The following is a 21,754-nucleotide window of genomic DNA, read 5'->3' as shown; positions in this document are numbered from 1 at the left end:
TAGATTCCTTTTAACTTTCCTAATAACAATAAAGTTCCTAGGAGCACGTATCTTCTTCCCATATACGAATGTAAATAGTTGAACCTTGTTAAGTCTCTTAAGATTCCTCTTTCTTGTTTACCTTTATATACTTCTCTTGAGTCTTGTTTTTTAATGTAAAATTTTATATTCAGCCCTGGTCTTTTCATCATTAATTCTTTTAAATCCCATTTCATGAAATGTAAATTTCTTCTTCCAAAGAATTATACTTAGTTTTTGGGGGTAGGTTATTCTTGGATGCTATCCTAACTTTTTTCCCTTCTGGAATATCATATTCCAAGATCTCTACATCTTTAATTTGGGAGCTGCTAAATTTTCTGTGATCCTGACTATAGCTCTATGATGTTTAAATAACTTCTTTCTGACTGCTTTAAATATTTTCTCCTGTATCTGGGAGCTCTACATTTGGCTATGATGTTCTTGGGAGTTTTCATTTGGGGATCTCTTTCATAAGGTTCTATGGGTCTAGGACAAGGTAGGGAACCTGCAGCCTCCAGGCCACATGCAGCCTCAAGTGCAACCCTTTGACTGAATCCAAACTTCAAAGAACAAAATTTAAGATATTGGAACAGTTTTAATTTATTATTTCTTGAAATATGATGTCTACAGTCTTTTATGAGGTAGTCCACTAATTCTTACATTTTCTCTCCTCGATCTATTTTCTGGGTCAGTTTTTTTGTTGTTATTTGTGATATTTCACTTTTTTAATTTTTTAATTCTTTTAGATTTTTAAAATTGTTTTTATCATATCTCATCTAGTCATTAGCTTCGATTTCCCCAATTGTAATCTTCAAGGAATTATTTTCTTCAGTGAGTGAACTTTTGCACTTGTATTTCTTTTCCCATTTTGCCAATTCTGCTTCTTAAGGAGTTCTTGTCTTTAGTGATTTGTTTCATGTGTCTCTAGCCATTTGGTTAATTCTGTTTTTAAAGTGTTATTTTCTTCCTAATTTTCTGTCCTTCTTTTCCCAAGTTAATAATTCTGTTTTTATAAATTTTTGCATCATTCTCATTTCTTTTCTTAACTTTTTCTCTAACACTTTCATCTCTTTTGTTAGCTCCTACATGGATTCTTGTTGAGAATATGTGAAATTTCACTTTTCTTTGAGGCTTTATTTGCAGCTATTTTCACACTGTCATCTTTTTCTGAGTTTGTATCTTTATTTTCTGTTACCATCTTAGATTTTTATGGTATGATTCTTTTTATTTGTTTTTTGCTCATTTTTTCAGCCTATTTCTTGACTTTAAATTTATGTTAAATTTAGGCTTTGCCCACCTGGATATGGGAAGTTTCTGTCCAAAACTTCAGGGCTTTTTCTGCTAATATTTGAGCAGCTAGTTCTGGGGGTCAGTAAATTTTCAGTGCTTTCAAAGTAGTACCATTTGAGGATAGATGTGTTACTGTTCTCCTAGTCTATGGTAAGTTCTTTACTAAGGAAGGGCTCTTGTTCCCCTGCAGGCTAGCATTAGTGTTGCTATCTGTCCTTGAACTGTGACCCTTGCATATAGGCAATAGAGTTACCCAACAGCACTTGTTCCTGTGACCAATGCCAGCATAGGATTGCCTGTAATTTCTTTATGGCCAATTGTTGAGTCGCCTTACAGTGTCTGTGCTGAGATCTCCTGAAACCATGAGTGCTACTGTAGCAACGTCTTCTAAGGGCCACTACTGGTGTTCCTATGATGTGAGCTCTGGGTCAACTCTCAAAGAAGTGTTGCAGACAGTTAACCTCCTAAGTTTCTTAGGCTGTAAAAATGTCTCACCTCAACCTTTTGTTAGCTATGTCATGACAGAATTCAATTTGAAGTGTTATGTTAAAATTGTTTGGAGAGGTATATTGGGAGAGTTTAGCTAGGTTGCTGCCTCTAATTTGCTTTCTTGGCTCCACACTTTCAGTTTTATTTCTAAGAAGTTTATTTCAGAGAATTAACCACATGATATATAGGAAATATAACTATTAATACAGAGTGCTTGTATGTATCTTATGAAAATTAGCCTAATTAGCCTCATTGCTTGATGAGTACCTTTTAAATGATAGACGTATGATAGTAAATGAGAGATTAGTGATCCTGATGCATGTGAGGCCAAATTCCATTTAATCAATTAAATTTTAATTATTAAGTTGATTATGACAATGTATATCATAGCTGCAGACATTAAAAAAAGCTTCTCATTGACTTTTTCTTGTTCATTTGTTTCTGTACCACAAACCCATGGAAATTAGTGACATTTAGATCATTGGATGAGTATAAATATAACCTTTTGGATGGTGTATTTTATGGTATTCCAGAGTTAACACTAAGGTTAGGTTGAGGAACTGCAGAGAATATAATTGGGGCATTGTCCCCTTGGCTTATTATATATATATATATATGTGTGTGTGTGTGTGTGTGTGTGTGTGTGTGTGTGTGTGTGTGTGTGTGTGTGTGTGTTATATACATGCTAATTGTCATGGCACAAGATTGAACATTATTCTCAGATAATTTGTACTTTTCAGTTGACCCAACACATTTTTGAGTTTAGTCAGAGGCAGTGGTAAGTAGCATGCTAGCATCACAAATCCCAGACTCTGTTACTTAACCATTCTAACTCTCAGGTATGAACTGAGAATAATAATACTTGCAATACCTATCATACAGGGCTATTTTCAGGAACATGCTATGCAGACCTTTAATGTGCTATGTAAAGTGATTTTTAAACATTCTGTCTGCAATCTATCATTGTATACTGAGGGAAGGCAAAACTAGATTTAACTTTAATCTGATTCAAACAAAATAAAGGATATCTACAACCAAAATAAATTGAATTGTATAAAGCATCCTGGAGTCAGATATAAGTGAATTTTGTATTATGTACTGGTTTGGGATATAATGTATCAAAACTCTTTTTCACTGGCTTGAGTATTAGAGTTGACTATATCTGCTAATTTGTTGATTTAAAAAAAATCCCTTTGCTTAAAGTTCTTTAGGGCACAAATATTAATACTAGTCATTAGTATATGTAAAAGAGAAGAGTCAAGAATAGTACATTCTCTACACACATACACACACAATGGGCAAGTTTGTAAAAATTATGTCTAAAACATGCATAACATAATAAAATCTGGCAGTATAGACCTCTGGGCCACCTGTCACCAGTCATTCCATATGAATAGGACTGAATAAAATATTTATTTTACCTTAAGCATTAAGTTATTTAAATTAGGATATGCAAAGCATTCAAGCAAAATAAGCCCTCTATAGAATTCTATATACAACCTCATGTTTGCTAAACCATTCATTAGAATATTGTTCATAGGGATGAATCAGTTGATCTTGACACTTTATAGTTCCTCTTGTAGTTTCTGTTTCTGGCTTTATAAGATCTAAAGCCAGTAAGAAAGCAGGTAAGCTTTTGCATTCCTTTGGTAGCATTAACTTTAAGAATAACATGTTGCTATTATAGCCCATTATACAGTCTCTTTACTTTGTTTAATTTTTCCCAAGTATTAAATACATTAAGAGACAGCTGTTGAGTTTTTATGCTCATTACATCCCCTAAAGAATAAAAAAGTCTTAGCAGTAATGATCTAGGATTGCTACATGTTCTAGATGTAAAGATAAGCCTTGACAGAAATAAATAAATTAAAATATCTAATATTGAGTATTTTTGAATCTCAACTGAGGCCAGCAGAGTCTTTGTCCTGATGCTGCTTTATAGCAACTATCAGTAATTATACTCTGTAGTGAGCATATGCATTTCTTTTTTTCATATAAATTATCACTCCAGTCCTATGAAAATGTCACATAGAGAGATTGCAAATAAATACAAGTAGCTAACATAGGGTAGTTCAAGAGGAATTTCACTGACAATTGAGGGGATAGGAAAGTCATTAAATAAAAGGTGGCACTTGAACTACATCTTGAAGAAAGAGAAAAAAATATGAAATGGATTTGAAGAAGTAGTATATTCCAGGGATGGCGATAGCCAATGAAAAGGACTTGAGAGATAGTGGATAGTGTTGCACATGTGAGGAATGGAGAACCATATACTTTGGGTTTTTTTTTTTTGTTGTTGTTCTTAATGTAACAAGAACTACACATTCAGAAAACACTGCAGGATATGCAAAATAAAATATGGTGGGCAAGATATGTAGAATTATATAAAAAGAAAAGAAGTAAACTAAAGGATGGGGGATTACTTGCCCTGAGGTAAATATAAATATAGCTAATAATATAAAGACTGTAAATATGCACTCATCTGTTTAGCTTTTAGAGCCCTTCACAATTTTTCCCCCATGCTATCTTTCCAACCTCATTGTACATTACTTCTGTTTCCTTATCCTGTGATCCAGCGAAATTGACCTTCTCCCTATTCCTCACATACCACACACCATCTACTATCTCTCCATGATTTCTCAAAGGCTATCTCCCATGTCATAAAATCTCTTTCTTCAAGATACAGAGCACCACCACTTTCTATTTCAAGAAGTTCCTGTCCCCACAATTGCTAGTGATATTCTTTTTAAATATACTCTATATTTAATTACTTTCAATTTATTCTCTCTATCTAAATTACCCATTTGGAATATGAACTCCCTTCAAGTAAGGAATTTTTCTTTTTATTTTGTCTTTGCACCTCCAGTATCAAGCACAGTTCCTGACATATATTTAGTGTTTATTAAATGATTGTTGATTGACTGAAACAATTAGGAAACTTTTTATGAATTGAAGCAAAGTGTCTGGCAAAATGTAGTCACTTAAATATTTTCAGTGATTGATTATATTGTGACTCCCAGCTCAGGGGCTGTCTTTTGCCTTTCTTCATATTCCCAGAACTTGGTACTTGGAACATAGCAAGTGCTTTATAAATGTTTATTGACTGACTGTTGCAATTTCCATCTATCCACAACATGAGTAATTTTTATATAGTAAAGAATAAAGGATATAAACTTATTGGCATTACAATTGTGTATAAATGGCTTAACAAGTTTTGGTATATGATTGTGATGGAATACCACTGTCCTATAAGAAATGATGTGCTCAATGATTTTAGAAAAAATATGGGAAGACTTGCATGAAATAATAAAGAGCAAAAAGCACAGAGCCAAGAGAAAATTGTATACAGTAATAGCAGTATTGTTTTAAGAATGACTGAGTGAAGAAGTTATTTTTTCTATTATAAATACCCAAATAAATACCCAAATTAACTGTAAAGGACATATGAAGAAAAACTCTATCTGCATTCAGAAAAAGAACTGATAGAAGCATATATAGAATAATTTTACATATTTATATATGTGTGTGTGCATGTATGTATATACATATATGCGTGTATATATATGTATGAAAAAATTACAAGATATTTTTATTGTATATTTGAAAGGAGTAGCAAGTTGTACATAATAGATTTGCAGCTTCATGTGCAATCATTATTATTGTACTGTTATGGAATTGATTGCTTTATTCCATAAATTAAAAATAAAGTTAAAAAAAACAATTGTATACAAATACACAAAGTATCTAATTTTGAGGCTTAAAACATGTTTTGCCAAAAATGAATACACATATGATTTGAATTCTCTTTGGCTTTAATTATCTAAATTATTGGTTCACATCTAATGGTCCAATTATGCAAACTCAATAAGGGCAGATTCAACAAAATGATTGCTAGAACCTAAGAGGCGCTTCTGAAGGAGAATGCAAAATGTCTTTTTTTACAATATTCTACCACAAATATGTTCCTTGTTTATGCAAGAGTACACAAGATGATTTCTTGAAGGTAAATTATCAGCCTTAATAACCTTACTCACCATTCTAAAATATTAGCAAAAAAGCCAAGGACTAACTGGAACAGTTAATAAAAAGAAGACATTTCAAATATAATTTGAATTAGCCTAGTAAGAAAGTCATGTATAAGTTGCCAGATAGTTTCCAGAAGTTCCTAGATACTGAGGCCTAAAGATATGGATTTTTTTTTCACCAGCATTAATTCTAGACAAAAAAGGAAGAATTCAAAGCATCTTGTTATACTCTTAATATTAAAGATTGAAATTTTACTCCATTAATTTTTCTGTAAAGTCTTCCCAATGGTAGTACAAAACTTTTTTTCTCCTTTTCCCTTCATAAACTTCATTTATATTTCATCCATTTCCATCAGGTAAAACCAAAGAATAAGGAAAATGAAGAAAGAAACCTAAAGACAGGCACATGTCAAATGAGATTCAGTTTTAAACTTCATTTGATAATCTTCCAAAGTTGTACTCTTATGCCTATATAACAAAACTTCACTAATGTTCAAAATGACTTGCCTTTGTTGTTTTCCACACTCTGAACAAACAAAAACCACACAACTGTATTACAATTGTACCACTTCCTCATAAATATTTGGCAGCCTTCCCTCCTTAGAGCTGATTGAATTCCCCCATGGACTCAGAATGTTTGGCAGAAGAAACGACATTATAGGCCTCCTAGTGCAATGACAATTTGAGAAAAGACAAAAAAATGACCAAGAATGAATTCAATAAATGGTAGAGTTGGGAGAGTACTTGGAGCTTTTCTACTGCAATTCCTTTGTTTAATTTATGTGGAAACTGAGGCCTACAGAAGTAAAGCAATGGTGTCAGGAGGACCTGAGTTCAAATCCAGCCTCAGACACATAACACTCGCTAACTGTGTGACTCTGGGTAAGTCACTTAACCCCAATTGCCCTCACCAAAAAAACAACAACAGCAACAACAACAACAAGAAGTAATGCAATGTTGTAATTGTGTGTCTGTGTATGTAATGAAACTGTCATCAACAACAAATTGTATGTGGCTGAGGGAAGCACCACTGCCTGGTGTAGTGAATTACAACCAACTTGAGTATTATTTAAATGAATGTAGATACTTTCTCCCCCTACTATTCCCCCCACCCCAAACCCTATGTCTTTAGAGGAAGAATCAGGACTAGAACTCAGGTCTTCTGATTCTCAGGCCAGTACTCCTTCCATTCCACTTTGCTCCTTAGCATAATTGGGCACTGGAATGGCAAGGCATGCTTGCTTGCTCAATTTACAACAGAGCTGGATGTTTATCTGTTAGTAGCTTTCAGGAACATCTCTCATGCCAAGTAATTTAAAGCCTGACTTGAGAACTTCACCATATATACCAGATAAATAATTCCCCCTTTAGTTTTCACATTAATCCTTTGTGATGGCAGGTGCTAGAGAATAAAGGCAGCATGATTCTGTTCCAGGCAGAAGTATCACGGGCCTTTTGGCACTTTTTGCACAGAAGCAGCCATGTATGTTATCCCTGGGGGTACCTAATGATCTCCTAAATCCCCCTTTCCATTTAGTCATTATTAGCAGTTATAAAAAAGGAGGGAAAAAAATAAAACATGATCTGATGATTGCTATCAGGCACAAAGGACCATTTAGAAGTTTTAGGGGTTTGTCTAAATAGTTGCTTTCTAATAAAACATAATTCCGTCTCTGATCTGAGAAACATCACTCTTAGACTGAAAAGTTATTCTACTCGTACAATATTTAGAACTATTTTAAGAATCCTTTAAAAAAAGTTATCCTTTTTTGTGTTAAAATTACTTTGGATAAAGACTGGTGGGAATGGACTGTGGCAATTACGTGTCCTCTATAACTGTTATTTAATTGTAAGGAATGATAGATTCTAAAGAAAACCTAGAATATTACATTCACCCAACAAAAAAAATGTAGTTTCAGGAGGCACCAGAAAAAGTTGAATTAGCCTGCTGGTCAGGAAATGGAGAGACTGTATTTCAAATCTCTCTCGAATCCTTACTAATTGTTTGATCTTGAATAAGTCACTTAAATTCTCAGTCTGTTTTCTCATCTGTAAAAGGGGGATATTAATTTATGTACTACCTTTATATCAGGGCTGTCGTGAATAAAACAGTCTGCAAACTTTAAAGTACTATATAAGTATGTATTATTACTCTTCCTTTTGAAGAATTTTGGTCACACAGCCTTTTTGCAATGATATTTTGGCAAGAGTTATCAGGTTAGGATTTTGGAGATTATCCACCATAGCCAGTCTACTTTAAATTAGATATCCTCTCAATTAATATTGTGGAAATACAGAAGACAGTTTTGTCGTCCAAATAACAAAGACTAGCAATGCAATACTCTGGCCTTGCTAGGAAATATCATGTCATGTCAGTACCAGAGGGTACTAAAAGTCAGATTATACAGCAGGGGTGGGAGCTTTAAGGCTTAGTTCAGGTACTATCTGTTGTGCAAACTTTTCTATTTGCCCTTTGTTGTAAGGGTTCTCTTCCTTCCTTAAGTACTTTATTTTGGATATATTTTGTTATTTATGCAAGCAGACATTATGCAAGCAAGCATAATGAATAGAGTTGTTTTTGGAGTCAGTAATTCCTGATTTCAAGTCCCACTTCTGAGACATATTGATCATTTGACATTTGTACAAGCACTTAAGCTCTTACAAAGGAGGGACCAATCTGAATTGGTAGAGAAAGTTCCTCATGTATAATGATGAAATCACAAGTCCAACCAAAAATAGAAAGGTAGAAGTAGAGATAGAGAGCCAGAGGTAAAAATACAAGTAGGTAGGGATTGAGATATAAATATTTGCCTATCCTAGTGAAAGAACTTAAGCTTCTTGTGTGTAATGACCACGTTATTTTTTTTTTGCTCTATCTAGTGTCAACCAAAATGCCTTTCATGTAGTAGAAGTTAATTAATGCTTGCTAAATTAAATAAATCCACATATAACTTATTTTATCAATTACCTTATTCCCAATTATATTTTCACAAATTGTGCTCCTTGGGACTTAGGTGCAACGTATGATTTAAACAGATTGAAATAAGAAAATTTCAGCTTTACCACTTCCCTACAAAATTGTTATTATCCAACATTTATTACATGTAGTCATTTTAGTATAAAAATTTATATAAAAAACCTGTCCTCTACTTTACTTCGCAATTTCCTCAAACTCTTTTAAAGAGGAAATATAATGAAATAGAAAGAACACTGGATTTCAAGTACAGAACACCTGAGTTCAAGTTAATGTTCTACTATTGTACGACTTTAAGCAAATCATTTCCCTGCTTTGGGCCTCATGTTCCTCTTTTATAAAATGAACAAGTTCAACTAGATCTTAACAATCCCTTCTAATACCAAATGCTAAGATCACATGGAAAGCTTACATGAAAACCCATCCAATATCTCTTGGATTAGTGTGAGTATGGATTGGATATAGATATAAATTTAACAAGCATTAATTGTATACCTACTATGTTGTAGGCACTGTGACAAGAGCTTTAAAAATATTTTATCATCTTATGCTCACAGTCCTTGAAGTAAGGATATTGATATCCCAAAGTAAGAGATGAGAAAATTGAGGCAAACAGGTATTAAAGTGACTTGTGTAAGGTTACACAGATAATAAGTTACTAGGATGGGATTAGAATCCTAGTATTCTTGACTCCATAGTTAGGGCTGTATTCACTGTGCAACATAGATGCTTCTAATAAGCATGTATACATTACATGTGAATTTTTTATGTATACATATACACATATAATATACCTATATTATAGTGCATATAAACATGTAGATACATATATACTCTATGCATGTGTATGCATTTGTACTTATAATTTATATATACAAAGATGTACATATATATGAAAATATATGTGTGTATATGTGTATGTGCATGCATGTGTGTGTGTGTGTGTATTCAAGCCTTTCCTATATTATTTCCTATGTTTCTTGACTATTAGGGAAAAACAGAATTTTCCTCCAAAAACCTATATACTAGGCATTTGTATTATTATATGTATGAGTACATAGGCTAATCACCAAATCATTTTAACAACTGTTTTCCAAACTAATTTATAAACAAAGTCTTTTCCTGACTTCCTCACGAAGAAAACTAATACTTGAATATATGTGGCTTTTATTCTTTCAATTCTATGAAAAAAACCTAATATCATTTTAGAAATTATTTTAGTTAATAAGATATGATACAGTCATCTTCCAGAGTAGTATTTGCTTTAAAAAAAAAAAACTAGTAACCACAATTCACTAATATAATTAGATTCTCTGATTGGCTGAAAAAGAATGCTGAATCAATACATTAAAGCAGCAAGAGCATTTTAATAAATACTGCAAATTACTTTTAGGTTGTCATTTTGCTAATGAGATCAAATAACCTTGCGGGAAAGTCTATACACACACGTTCTTTCTCTGTCTCTGTCTCTGTGTCTCTGTCTCTGTCTCTGTCTGTCTGTCTCTGCTTGTCTTTCTCTCTCTCTCTCTCTCTCTCTCTCTCTCTCTCTCTCTCTCTCTCTCTCTCTCTCTCTCTGTTTCTCTCTGTCTCTTTCTCACTCTCTCCCTCCCTCCCCCAGATAGAAATGCACTTGTGAATTTATCAGTACTATCTTTTGATATATAAACCCTTAACTAATTGCTGGGTGGGAAGAGAGTGAGAAAATTTTAACAGATTCTGTTTTTGAAGATTTTTTAAAATTTCTGGTTATGTCATATTAATTATAAATAGCATAAACTGGCATTTGTAGATCTATGCAGTTCATTTTAATTTGCAGTGTTTTTAAATATTTTCTTATTTCAGACTCACTACAAGCATGTTAAGTTAGGTACTAAATGTGCCATATCCCCATTTTATAGATGAGCAATACAGAGCTCAGAGTTGTTAAGTGAATTTCCTGTGATCACAAAGGTAGCAGGTGTCTTATTTCAGGTCCCATGTCTTCCTCATTCTAAATATTGCACTCTATCCATCATGCCATTCTGACAGCTTCTTTTGTTCTGAAGTAGCTGTGTCCCAATAGACAGAGCATTGGATTTGGAGTCAGACAGAACTAAATTAAAACTCTGCCTATGACTTTTTCTAATTGTATGACTCTGGCCAAGTCATTTAATCTCTTTGAGCCTGAGATTCTTTATTTCTGAAATGGAGATAATTATAGCACCTACATCATAAGGATATTATGAGGATCAAATGTGTTAATATGTGTAAATGCTTTGCAAGTCTTATAGTTCTATGTAAATATCAGCTTTCGTTTTTAAGGATGGATTGTCACCTTAAAGTGCTATATAAACACGGTGAACTCTTGATAGTGTTCTGGAAGATAAAAAATGTCAAATAGTTATTTTGATTATTCTGGTATATACATGCTAATTACTGTTTACATCAAATTCTGAATTTAAGTCAAATATTGCTTTATATACTGTTTGCTGCCAGATGAATAGAATAAATGGCTCTTTGGAGTTCAAATTGCTTTTAGTTTTGTTGTTATTGTTGTTGTTATTTTTGGTTGTTTTGTTTTGTTTTTAGTGGTACTGGGAGGATACATTTGGGAGAGTGGCTTTTTTTTATTTGGTTTAGTTTGGTTTTCTTGAGGCTCCTATCTAAAGTCTAGGTCACTTCTGGTCTGAAAAGCAGGCAGCAGCTATCTAGAGAAACTCTTCTTTTTAAGTTCATATCCCTTTGGTCTCAGTTACTCCATATGAAGGGAGATTCAGGGAAATGACTTTTTTTCCTCCTTATTTGAATTCTATATTTGAATACTAGGTATTTGCACATACCTAGTTTTCCTAAACTTTCCTTTTGCTAGTTGTAAATATCCTCAGCTTAAAATTATTCAACTTTCTCTATTTTAAAATTTTATACTTATTATAATCACTATTTTATAGTCTACAGGGACTTGTTAACTCATCAGGTTAGGATATAGAGATCTAAAACAAAACCTATTGGTGTAATTCTCATGTGGAGCAGTTAACTTTGCTCTTTTCCACAAATACTGTAACCATCTCATGCCTGTAATAGTGGCACAAATGTATGTTTTGTGGAGAGACATAGTTTCTCTTTATGATCCAATTTTACCATTCTGACGAATCAAAATGCAATGGGTAACAGGAAGGCAGCCTTTGAGTCAAGAAGATTTCACTTAAAATCCTATATCTAAATGAATATACTGGTTGTATGACCCAGGACAAGTCGTTTAACTTCTCAGTGACTCCTGAGAACTCTCTAAGACTTTCAGTTGCAGAGCATATATTAATCAACATTGGTAGAGGTAATTTCCTCATCAAAAATTCCTCATGTTAATAAAGTCACAGAGTTGGTCCAACTATAAATGTAAATAGGAATTTATAGATATTACCCTGATACCAAACCAACTTTATCTCCATGATTTTTTCAATTCTTTCTTTCTGGACTGTCTTCCAATCCACAACCATTTTGCCACTTCTGCAATGTCATGAGTAGAATAATGCAGAGTATTCTATAAATGCTCTCTGTAATATGATGCTGAAGGGACTCCCTTACAACTCCTGAAGAACAGATGGTTCTAGAATTGTCCCAGACATACCGATCGTTATGTAATGGAATTTCTACTTCAGTCTTGAATAATTTATGGCCTCTTATATTCCTAGGCAATTCTGATGTGCCCAGAGTATGCCAAAACTCAGGAAAATCATTGTAATTCCTCTCTTTTTTTAAACAGGTATCAGTGGAAACCTTGAATTCCCTTGTCTGAAACAAGTAAAAAGTAATTATTTTCCAGAAACTGATCACCTAACAAATCTCCTAAGTCTTCTTTGATCTAAGACTGCTTCCCAACATTGTTCCAAGAAAAAAAATTTATAGAGTAATTCTTTGGTATAAGTAAATTAATTTGGGTAGAATTTCATTTTTATTATATTTATTATATTATATTATATTTCTTATATTTTATTATATTGCCTATACATATATATATACATATATATATGTATATATATATATGTATATATATATATATGTATATATATATATGTATATATATATGTATATATATATGTATATATATATATATGTATATATATATATGTATATATATATATGCACATATATATATTCATGAGCAATCAGTATTTGGATGTCTCTATTTGCATATTATTTCCCATTTTTTGGAATCCTAATGCATTGTTGGTGGAGTTGTGAACTCATCCATTCTGGAGAGCAATTTGGAACTATGTCCAAAGGGCTATAAAACAGTGCATACCCTTTAACCCAACAATACCACTTCTAGGTTTGTATCCCAAAGAGATCATACAAATGGGAAAATCACATGTGTAAAAAATATTGATGGCAGCTCTTTTTGTGGTGGCAAAGAATTGGAAATTGAGGAAATGCCCATCAATTTGGGAATGGCTGAAGAAATTGTGATATACTATTGTTCCATAAGAAATGATGAGCAGGCAGACTTCAGAAAAACATGGAAAGACTTACATAAACTGATGCTGTGAAGTGAGCAGAACCAGGAGAATATTGTACACAGTTAACAGTAACAATATGCAATGACTAACTTCGATAGACTTAGCTCTTCTCAGTCATGAAAGGATCTGAGACAACTACAAGATTCAGGATGGAAAATGCTATCCACATGCACAGAAAGAACTATGGAGTCTGAATGCAGATCAAAGCATACAATTTTCCCTCTCTCTCTCTCTCTGTCTCTCTCTCTCTCTCTCTCTCTCTCTCTCTCTCTCTCTCTCTCTCTCCTCTTTCTTTCTCTTTTTTGCTATTGTTTCTTCTTTCTCATGGTTCTTCTTATTGGTTCTAATTCTTTTTTACAATGTTATTCATGTGAAAATATGTTTAATATGAATGTATATTTAGAACCTATATCAGATTGCATGCCATCTTGTGGAGAGAGAGAAAATTTAGAACTAAAAAGCTTATAGAAGTGAATGTTGAAAACTAAAACAAATTGATTAATTAATTTAAAAATTATCTCCTCTTGATTTGTTTTACAAGTCATCTAACTTTCCTCTGAGGTGACTAGTATTTTCTTCTATTTTCAGTCTTTTAACATTTTTAAAATTTCTTGGTGTCTCTTGGAATTGTTAACTTCATTTGGTCAATTCTCATTTTGGGGTAGTTATTTTCTTATTTAGGATTTTGGACCTATTGTTCTAAGCTGTTAATTTCTTTCCAAAGCTTTCTTCTATAGGTCGTATTTTTACTTTTTTCCTAGAAAACTTGCCTTTGGCTTTTTTAAATCACTTAAGCACTCTCTTTAAAAACATATTGCTATGTCTCTTCTAAAAATTCTGGTTGAATTTGTACATAAGCTGCATTGTTTCTTTGAGTCTTTGCTTATAAATGTTTCAGAATCATATTCTTCTTCTCTGGTTTTTATGGTCACCTTCCCTCTACCATAATGAGCATTTTTTTTTGTGAGATTCTTTTTGTTTGCTTATTCTTACAACATATTTCTTGACTTTAATTTGGAACTAGGTTTTGTGTACTTCTGGTTTGGAGAAATGAATGAGCTACATTTCTATCTCCTCAGATCCCTCTGTCATTTCCTTTTACCATTGGATGATAATATCATGGATAGCTCATGATAGGAACCTTCAAGCTTTCCATGCTCCCAAGCAAAAAGATCTGGAAAAAGTGCATTCATTTCCCTCCTTAATTGAACTCTATAACTGTGTGTCCCAAGTTTGCATGTGAAGAAACTTTCCATTGGTTTGTCCATGGTTAAAAGTTTCAATTGACTGTTTCTGCATTCAACTAGTATTAGAACACTGGGACACATGGAAGGTTCCATGTAGCCAGACTATGAAGTCCCCTTTAGTCTGGGATTACTGCCCTAATTTTTCCATGATGGGCTTCAACCTAGGCTGGAGGGTAAAACTAAGTTATTGCTCTCCTCCTATGGTGAGAGTTGCACAGTTACTCTTTGCTTCCAAACTTGTACTTCACTCGGAAAACAGGTGCCATGACCATTTCTCAATTACTCTAGGCACAGATTCCCTAATCAGTCTACCTTGAATCTATGATTCAAAGCTGGGTAATAACTGACAGAACTGCCAAATGACAGCAATTCCTGCATTCCATTAGTTCAGAGACACTCTGGGACCTCTTCCTACCTCAAGGCAGGTACTTTCTGACTCATGGCAAAGTCTTGTCTTCTGTCTCTAGGTACTGAAATGCCCTGTGGGAGTGCTCCTGAATAGATCCATCCCCATTGACTACAAACTTCTCTGGTTGCCCCCCTAAGCTTATTTCGGCAGTAAAATGACTCAGTGTGCTTTTTTTTCCCTTTGATTTCCTGGTCATGATTGAGTCTGATATATTTTCTACATCTTTGCAGAGTTATGGTTATTGAAGCTGAACTTAACTTCTTCCTGCTACTCTTCTGTTCTCTTGATGATATTTTAATACTGTATACTCACAACAACAAGCTAGCTAATTCTGATACCTTCACTATATATCCCAAGGAACATTGACAGAAGAAATATGAAATTGTTCTCAATTAAGTTACATTGGTGATAAAATCATTTTCTCAAAAATCAAAGACTGCATTCCCAGGCATATACATTAAAGAGAACAAAGACATAAAGGTCTCCTATAAGCCAAACTATTCATAGCAGTGCTTTTTTTTTGTGATGGGAAAGAACTGTAAACAAAATAGTGCTTTTCCATTGGGAAATGGCTGAACAAATTGACAAATGTAATGAAATACCATTTTGCTGTAAGAAACAATGAATATGACAAAGTCAGAGAAAACTGTTATGAAATGTTAAATAAAGTAATCAGAACCAGAAAACAATATACACATTGACTATAACAATGAGAATGAAAAGAGTAAAATTATGCTATATGTTGTTTGACTCTAATAATGAACATTTCCCCAAAAGCTGACAAAAACAAAATGACTAGTAAAACTTTTTAAAGAGAAAATAGATAACATGGTCCCAAAGGGAATCAGATTTTATTAGGCTTTTCATCAAAATATTCAATTTTCATAAAATAGAATCCCTAGCACATCATCAATCACTAAGGCATAGAGGAGTAGTAAGCATAATGGATTCAGAGTACCTGGTTTAAAATTTAAGTTTTCCTTTTGAACATCTGTGTGACTTTGGAAAATAATTTATTTTTTTAAGCCTCTATTTCCTTGTATGTAAAATGAGGAGGTCAGATTAGATGACCTCTAAGGTCCTATCCAGGTCTAAAGCTATGATCCTGTGTTCCTTCCACAACTACAACTCAATCCAATCTAACAAACATGTATTAAGTATGAGACAAGTATTATGCTAGGTAAATGGGATGATAGAAAGAGAAACAACAATTTTTCTTTATATGGTTCAGCTCAAATGGAAGACATTTCAGTAAAATTTTTATGAATCTGCCTCACATATTTTGACTGAACTTTGTAGCTATATTCTGAAAAAAGTTAAACTGGCTAGATGATAATACGTGAATTCTCATATTTTCCTAATAGTTATTCAAATGATCCAAATGCATAAAATTTAATAGAATACAGAATGTTAAAAATGATTTAAAATAATATTGTGGATATATTTTAAATACTTGTTCATATGTATATACACATAAACCAATATGCATACACACATACACAAACATGCACACACATATACACCTATATATACATATGTGTATATATAGGTGCATATGTGTTTGTATATATATGTATACACATATATATACAACTTATCTTCATATTCTACGATCTTCAGTGCTAATTTTTCTATGAGCAAAGTTCCTTAGATATATCTGGGGAATAGTTTTTCTCATAATGCCTTATATAAACATTGATCAGATAGGCCAAGACAAACTGAAAATGCCCATAGCTTTGGACATGCTTCTGTTCTACCCTTGCCAGAATTTTCCACATGTGACAGACACAACCAGAGTACAAGTGTTTGAACTAATTTACTAATTCATTCTAATTTCTGGGTTATCTATTTGATTCTTGTACCTAATTTAGGTATAGTAAAAAAGTGCTATATAAACCAGACAATCCTCTAGTTTCACATCCTGTATATTTTGACATAATGCCATCCTGAGATGCTTAAATGAAAGGAATTACACATTTAATCCAAGGGAAAGTTATACTTTTGTCTGAATTATCCAATTATTTTGGTCTGAAAGTAATTTTAGGCTGATCTCTCTAGACATCAATTATATCAAAATATGAAGCATACTCTCCATATGTTTATTTAACAGACTAAAGTGTTTGCTAACGTATTTTTCAACCTGTGACTTTTTACAAGTTTAAATGGAAACATTATTCTTTATCCTTCTACATGAGAACTCTATTGACATAAAAATCTAATTCCAGTAGATAGATAGTAGAGAGAGAGAGAAGAGAGAGAGAGAGAGAGAGAGAGAGAGAGAGAGAGAAAGAGAGAGAGAGAATAGCTCAAATGTTTGTATTTTGTTACTTTAAAATATCTACTATTGGGGGTACTCACTCCAATGACACCTGCGTTTACTTCATACCTTGGAGAATACAATGGTGTATGGAGACTGAAGGAGATAATATATATATATATATATATATATATATATATAATATATATATATATATATATATATATATATATATATGTAAAACACTTTTAAAATATGAAAACAATCTAAATATACATGTGTATAGTGTTCTTGTTCAGTCATTTCAGTCACATCTGACTCTTCATGTCCCCATTTGGATTTCTTGGCATTTTCTTCTCCAGCTCATTTTACAGATGAGGTAACTGAGGCAAACTGGGCTAAATAAAAGATCACATAACTAGTAACTGTCTGAGGCTGGATTTGAATTCATGACCTTCAAATGGGGTCATGAAGAGTCAAACGCAATGATAACAACTTAACAACAAAAATATGTTTACTTCACATTTGTGTTTGCCATTATTGTTGTTGTTGTTGTTATCACATATCAAAAGATGGGACCTGTAATTTCATTGGGGTATCAAATTCTTTGGTAATTAAACTCAGTCTACCAATGTAAGCACACCTTCTCTGCAACTTACATTCTTTGGAGTTGCCTACAACACTGAGAAGTTAAGTGACAGCCAATTTGTGTCAGAGACATGATTTGATTCTAGTTCATCTTAACTTCCAGCCTGGCTCACTTCCTACTATCCCACATATTGAATAATTTTAAAAATGGAAGATTTATGGTATTATAGAAAAATAAGAGGAAAGCTATGAAATGCTTGTTTTGTGAAAATGCTTCATGTAAAGAAATCATAATGGAATACAATTGTCTTTGATTCTAAGCTACTGAATTAAAAAGAATTTTCACTTAATTAATGATCCTTCCCCAAAACAAAAGTTTCTTAAAGATATGTATCAGAGAGAAAATGCAAATTCTAACTAATAAAGAAACTTTCCATTCTAATTTGCTAAATTGGATGACAATAAAAGAGTCAACCATAGTAGCAAGTGCATATACAATTGAATCTTGTTGAACAATAATTAATTTAAAAAATGATAGCAAGGGTGATCAGTGGCATTTTTTCTTGCTATTTTTGCTGCAAAGAGAGTATAAACTAATTTTTGTGTTTCTCTGAAACATTCTAGGTGTTGTCAAAGTGGATTATGGAGATGTATCGGTCAGAAAAGCACTAAGAGAAAATTTGAAGTGTAAGCCATTTTCTTGGTACCTAGAAAACATTTACCCAGACTCCCAGATTCCAAGACGGTATTACTCACTTGGTGAGGTATGAGTTATTTATTTTGGTTCTTTTAAATATATTTTGTGAATAGTGTTATTTCTGCAGAGCTAAATATTTTTCATATTTTTAGGAAAATCTTTTATGAAGTCTCAGACCTTATGTATTTTAAATGAGTTTTCACTTTCATTTTGAAGGATTTGTCCAGAAACCATGAAGATTTTCATTCCTAGTGATTTTTTCCCCTAGAACAGCAACAGAAGTTGAATCAGTAATACTCATAGAAAAGTTTCTCACACCAGAGATTTTATTCTCTTCCAAAATATTGGTAATCTTAAGAGAAATGCGGCTGCCCTATTTTTTCATTTATATCAATATAACACCAGGCTCAATATTTTCTGCATGGTATTTTCCTCATTTGTGGAGAATGATAACTCAATGTTCCACGGCTGCTTAAGGGGTAGCCTTGGGAAGATATTGGGAAAAGAGAGATACTAGATTATTTTTTCACCTCCAATTCCTTTGTAGATAACTTCTTCCTAGAGTCTTTCTCTTTCTCCTGGTACATTTCCCTAAATAAAACCTGGGACACTGTGTGTCTTCTTTCAAAGTCAGAACTTGGAAGATTTATTACCTGTCCTGTCCTCTCCCAGCCTTTCTGAAACATGATCCCTCATGAATGCTGGGAGCATCAAATAATTATTCTCCATCAATGAGGAGAATCCTAAGGAAAAAAGCTTGATACCCTGGTTATATATGTATAATTTATTTTAATTTAACATGTAAATTACCTTGAACAAACTTGCCTCCTATGCCTTCCCCATACAGTCAACAAGGAGTGACAAATGTTTTTCTTTTTGTTTATTTATTTATTTCCAGTTTTCAACATTTACTTTCAAACAATTTTGAGTTTTAAATTTTTCCCCCTCCCTCTACTCGCCCTTCCCCAAGACAGTATGTAATCTGATAAAGGCTATACATGGAAGATCATATTAAACATATTTTCACATTAGTTATGTTGTGAAAGAAGGATCAGAACAAAAGGGAAAAATCCAAGAAAGAAAAACAAACAAGAAAAAATCAAAAGAAAGAGAAAATAGTATGCTTTGATCTGCATTCAGACTCCAATAGTTCTTTCTCTGAATGTGGATGGCATTTTCCATCATGAGTCTCTTGGAATTGTCTTAGATCATTGCATTGCTCAGAAGAGCTAAAAGAATGACAAATATTTTTAAGGATAGTTATGGTAAAAATGGAATTCTATTCCTTCTTAATAAATTCCCTGTAATAGAGTTAGGAAGATAAATAAGCTATAGCAACAATGAAACACAGTTAAATTTATATATAAATAAGATTTAAAATATCTCTCAGTTTAAATCATCTTCCTTATTGCTGCTCTTTAGAGAGAGGGAGAAAGGAGAGGGAAGAGAGAGAAGAGGACAGAGATGGAGAATAGAGAAAAGGAAGGATGGAAGAAAGTATATAAAGCATTTATTAAGCACTTACTTTGTTCCAAGCACTGTGCTAAATGTTGGAGATAGAAATACAAGCAAGAAATACAGAGTTTGCCTTGAAAGAGTGAACATTTTGAGGGAGAAAAAAACCCTTTTAGGATTTTAGGAAATCCTAAAAGGGTGAGGGAAGGAGAAGCATGGTTTAGAAAGGGTAGCAATAAAATCATGGAAGTTGAATTCTGACAACATAAGGAGAAAATTGATCCATTAACACTAGAGTCCCACAAAGTCTTTACTTTTTAACAATCCTAGGGAGTTGTACTGCCCCAAAATTAGCTGAATATTTCGGCATGCAGTATATAAAAATATGAAAACCACTTCCACCATAATTTAAATGTAAACATTAGACAGATTATACTTCAATAACAGATTTAGTTTCTCTTTAGTTTGTAGTGCCATATATTTCTGCAAAGTGGGGAAAGACATCCTTCCCTCTTATCTCTTTTTCTCTTTACATTCTCAACTTGGCAGAAATTAGAAACACAGAGATAAAACTCTGTCCTTTGAAACTTTCAGCAGAAAATATCTCAGTATTTTCATCCTTTTTTTCTTTGGCTAATCTGACCACTGGATAAAGGTCAGCCGAATTTACCACGACACAGAATACAAAAAGGGTTGACAAGATATACTCTGAATTACATAAAACAAAAACACATATATATGAAACTTGGCTATTTTTTTATTTTCATTTTTTTAAATTTTGTATCAATTTACATGTAAAAATGGCTTAACATTTATATCTTAAAATGTTTTGTTCCAAATTCTCTCTCCCTGACTCCTCTTACCACTCCTTGGAAAGCGAGGCCATTTGTGGTCATGCAAATCATTTCCATTTTAGCCATTTTACAAAAAAAAAACCACAGATCCCACCAAAAAACTCTACAATAATAAGTAAAATTTAAATGAAATTGTGTTTCAATCTGCTTTCAAATTCCACTAGTACTTTCTCTGGAAGTGGATAACATTTTTCATCTTAAGACCTTTGAAATTGTCTTAGATCATTGTATCGCTGAAAATAGCTAAGTCATTCAGAGTTGATGATCAAAAAACAAAATGTTGTTTCTGTACACAATATTCTTCTGGTTCTGCTTATTTCACTTGGCATCAGATCATGTAAATCTTCCCAGGTATTTTTTTCCTAAAAGCATCTTGCTTATCATTTCTTATAGCACAATAGTATTCTATCACAATGACATACTGCAACTTGTTTAGCCATTGTTCAATGATGGGTATACCTTCTATTTTTAATTCTTTGCCACCACAAAAAGAGTTGCTATAAATATTTGTTGTAATATAGGTCATTTTCCTTTTTCTTTAATTTTTTTTAGAATTGTTTTATCCTTCATTCTCAAATAATGACATGACATTTCAATCATGAAGGTGGTGTTTTGACTTACTCATTATATGAATTTAAATGAGGCAGAGCCCCACAAAGTCAGTCAGCCTCATTGTCTCCTCCAGAGTCATCAGAGTCCAGTGGCAAGACAAAAAGTCAAGAAAACTTTTTTCTTGTTCAGGATACAGTTGGTGACCTTGGACTTTATAAATTAAGATCTTTCTCAGGTCTCAATTTATGTGAGGCAATGCCCATTCAACCACTAAGAGCTAGATAAGAATTGGTAGGAATGATACCCCAGTTTACCATCACAAAAGTATCAGGCTGGGAGAGTTAGACCCTCAGAATTGGAACAGAAAACAATTATGATTTACACTCATTCTAAGCCATCAAAACCT

The 21,754-nt window shown here is 33.0% G+C and overlaps 1 protein-coding gene across 1 annotated transcript in view; it reads left to right on the top strand.

Moving 5' to 3' along the window:
- GALNT13 (polypeptide N-acetylgalactosaminyltransferase 13) overlaps positions 1–21,754 on the top strand; it is an 828,252-nt gene that overhangs the window by 711,635 nt on the left and 94,863 nt on the right. Inside the window, exon 9 of the mRNA XM_078146313.1 lies at positions 18,415–18,554. Coding sequence (XP_078002439.1) covers positions 18,415–18,554 — 140 coding nt within the window. The remainder of the gene's footprint in view (positions 1–18,414; positions 18,555–21,754) is intronic.

The sequence above is a fragment of the Phascolarctos cinereus genome, unplaced genomic scaffold (assembly GCF_003287225.1).
Source record: "Phascolarctos cinereus isolate Bilbo 61053 unplaced genomic scaffold, phaCin_HiC Scaffold_726;HRSCAF=1367, whole genome shotgun sequence".
In the NCBI taxonomy this organism is placed as follows: domain Eukaryota; kingdom Metazoa; phylum Chordata; class Mammalia; order Diprotodontia; family Phascolarctidae; genus Phascolarctos; species Phascolarctos cinereus.
This window is presented reverse-complemented; position numbering and strand designations above follow the sequence as displayed.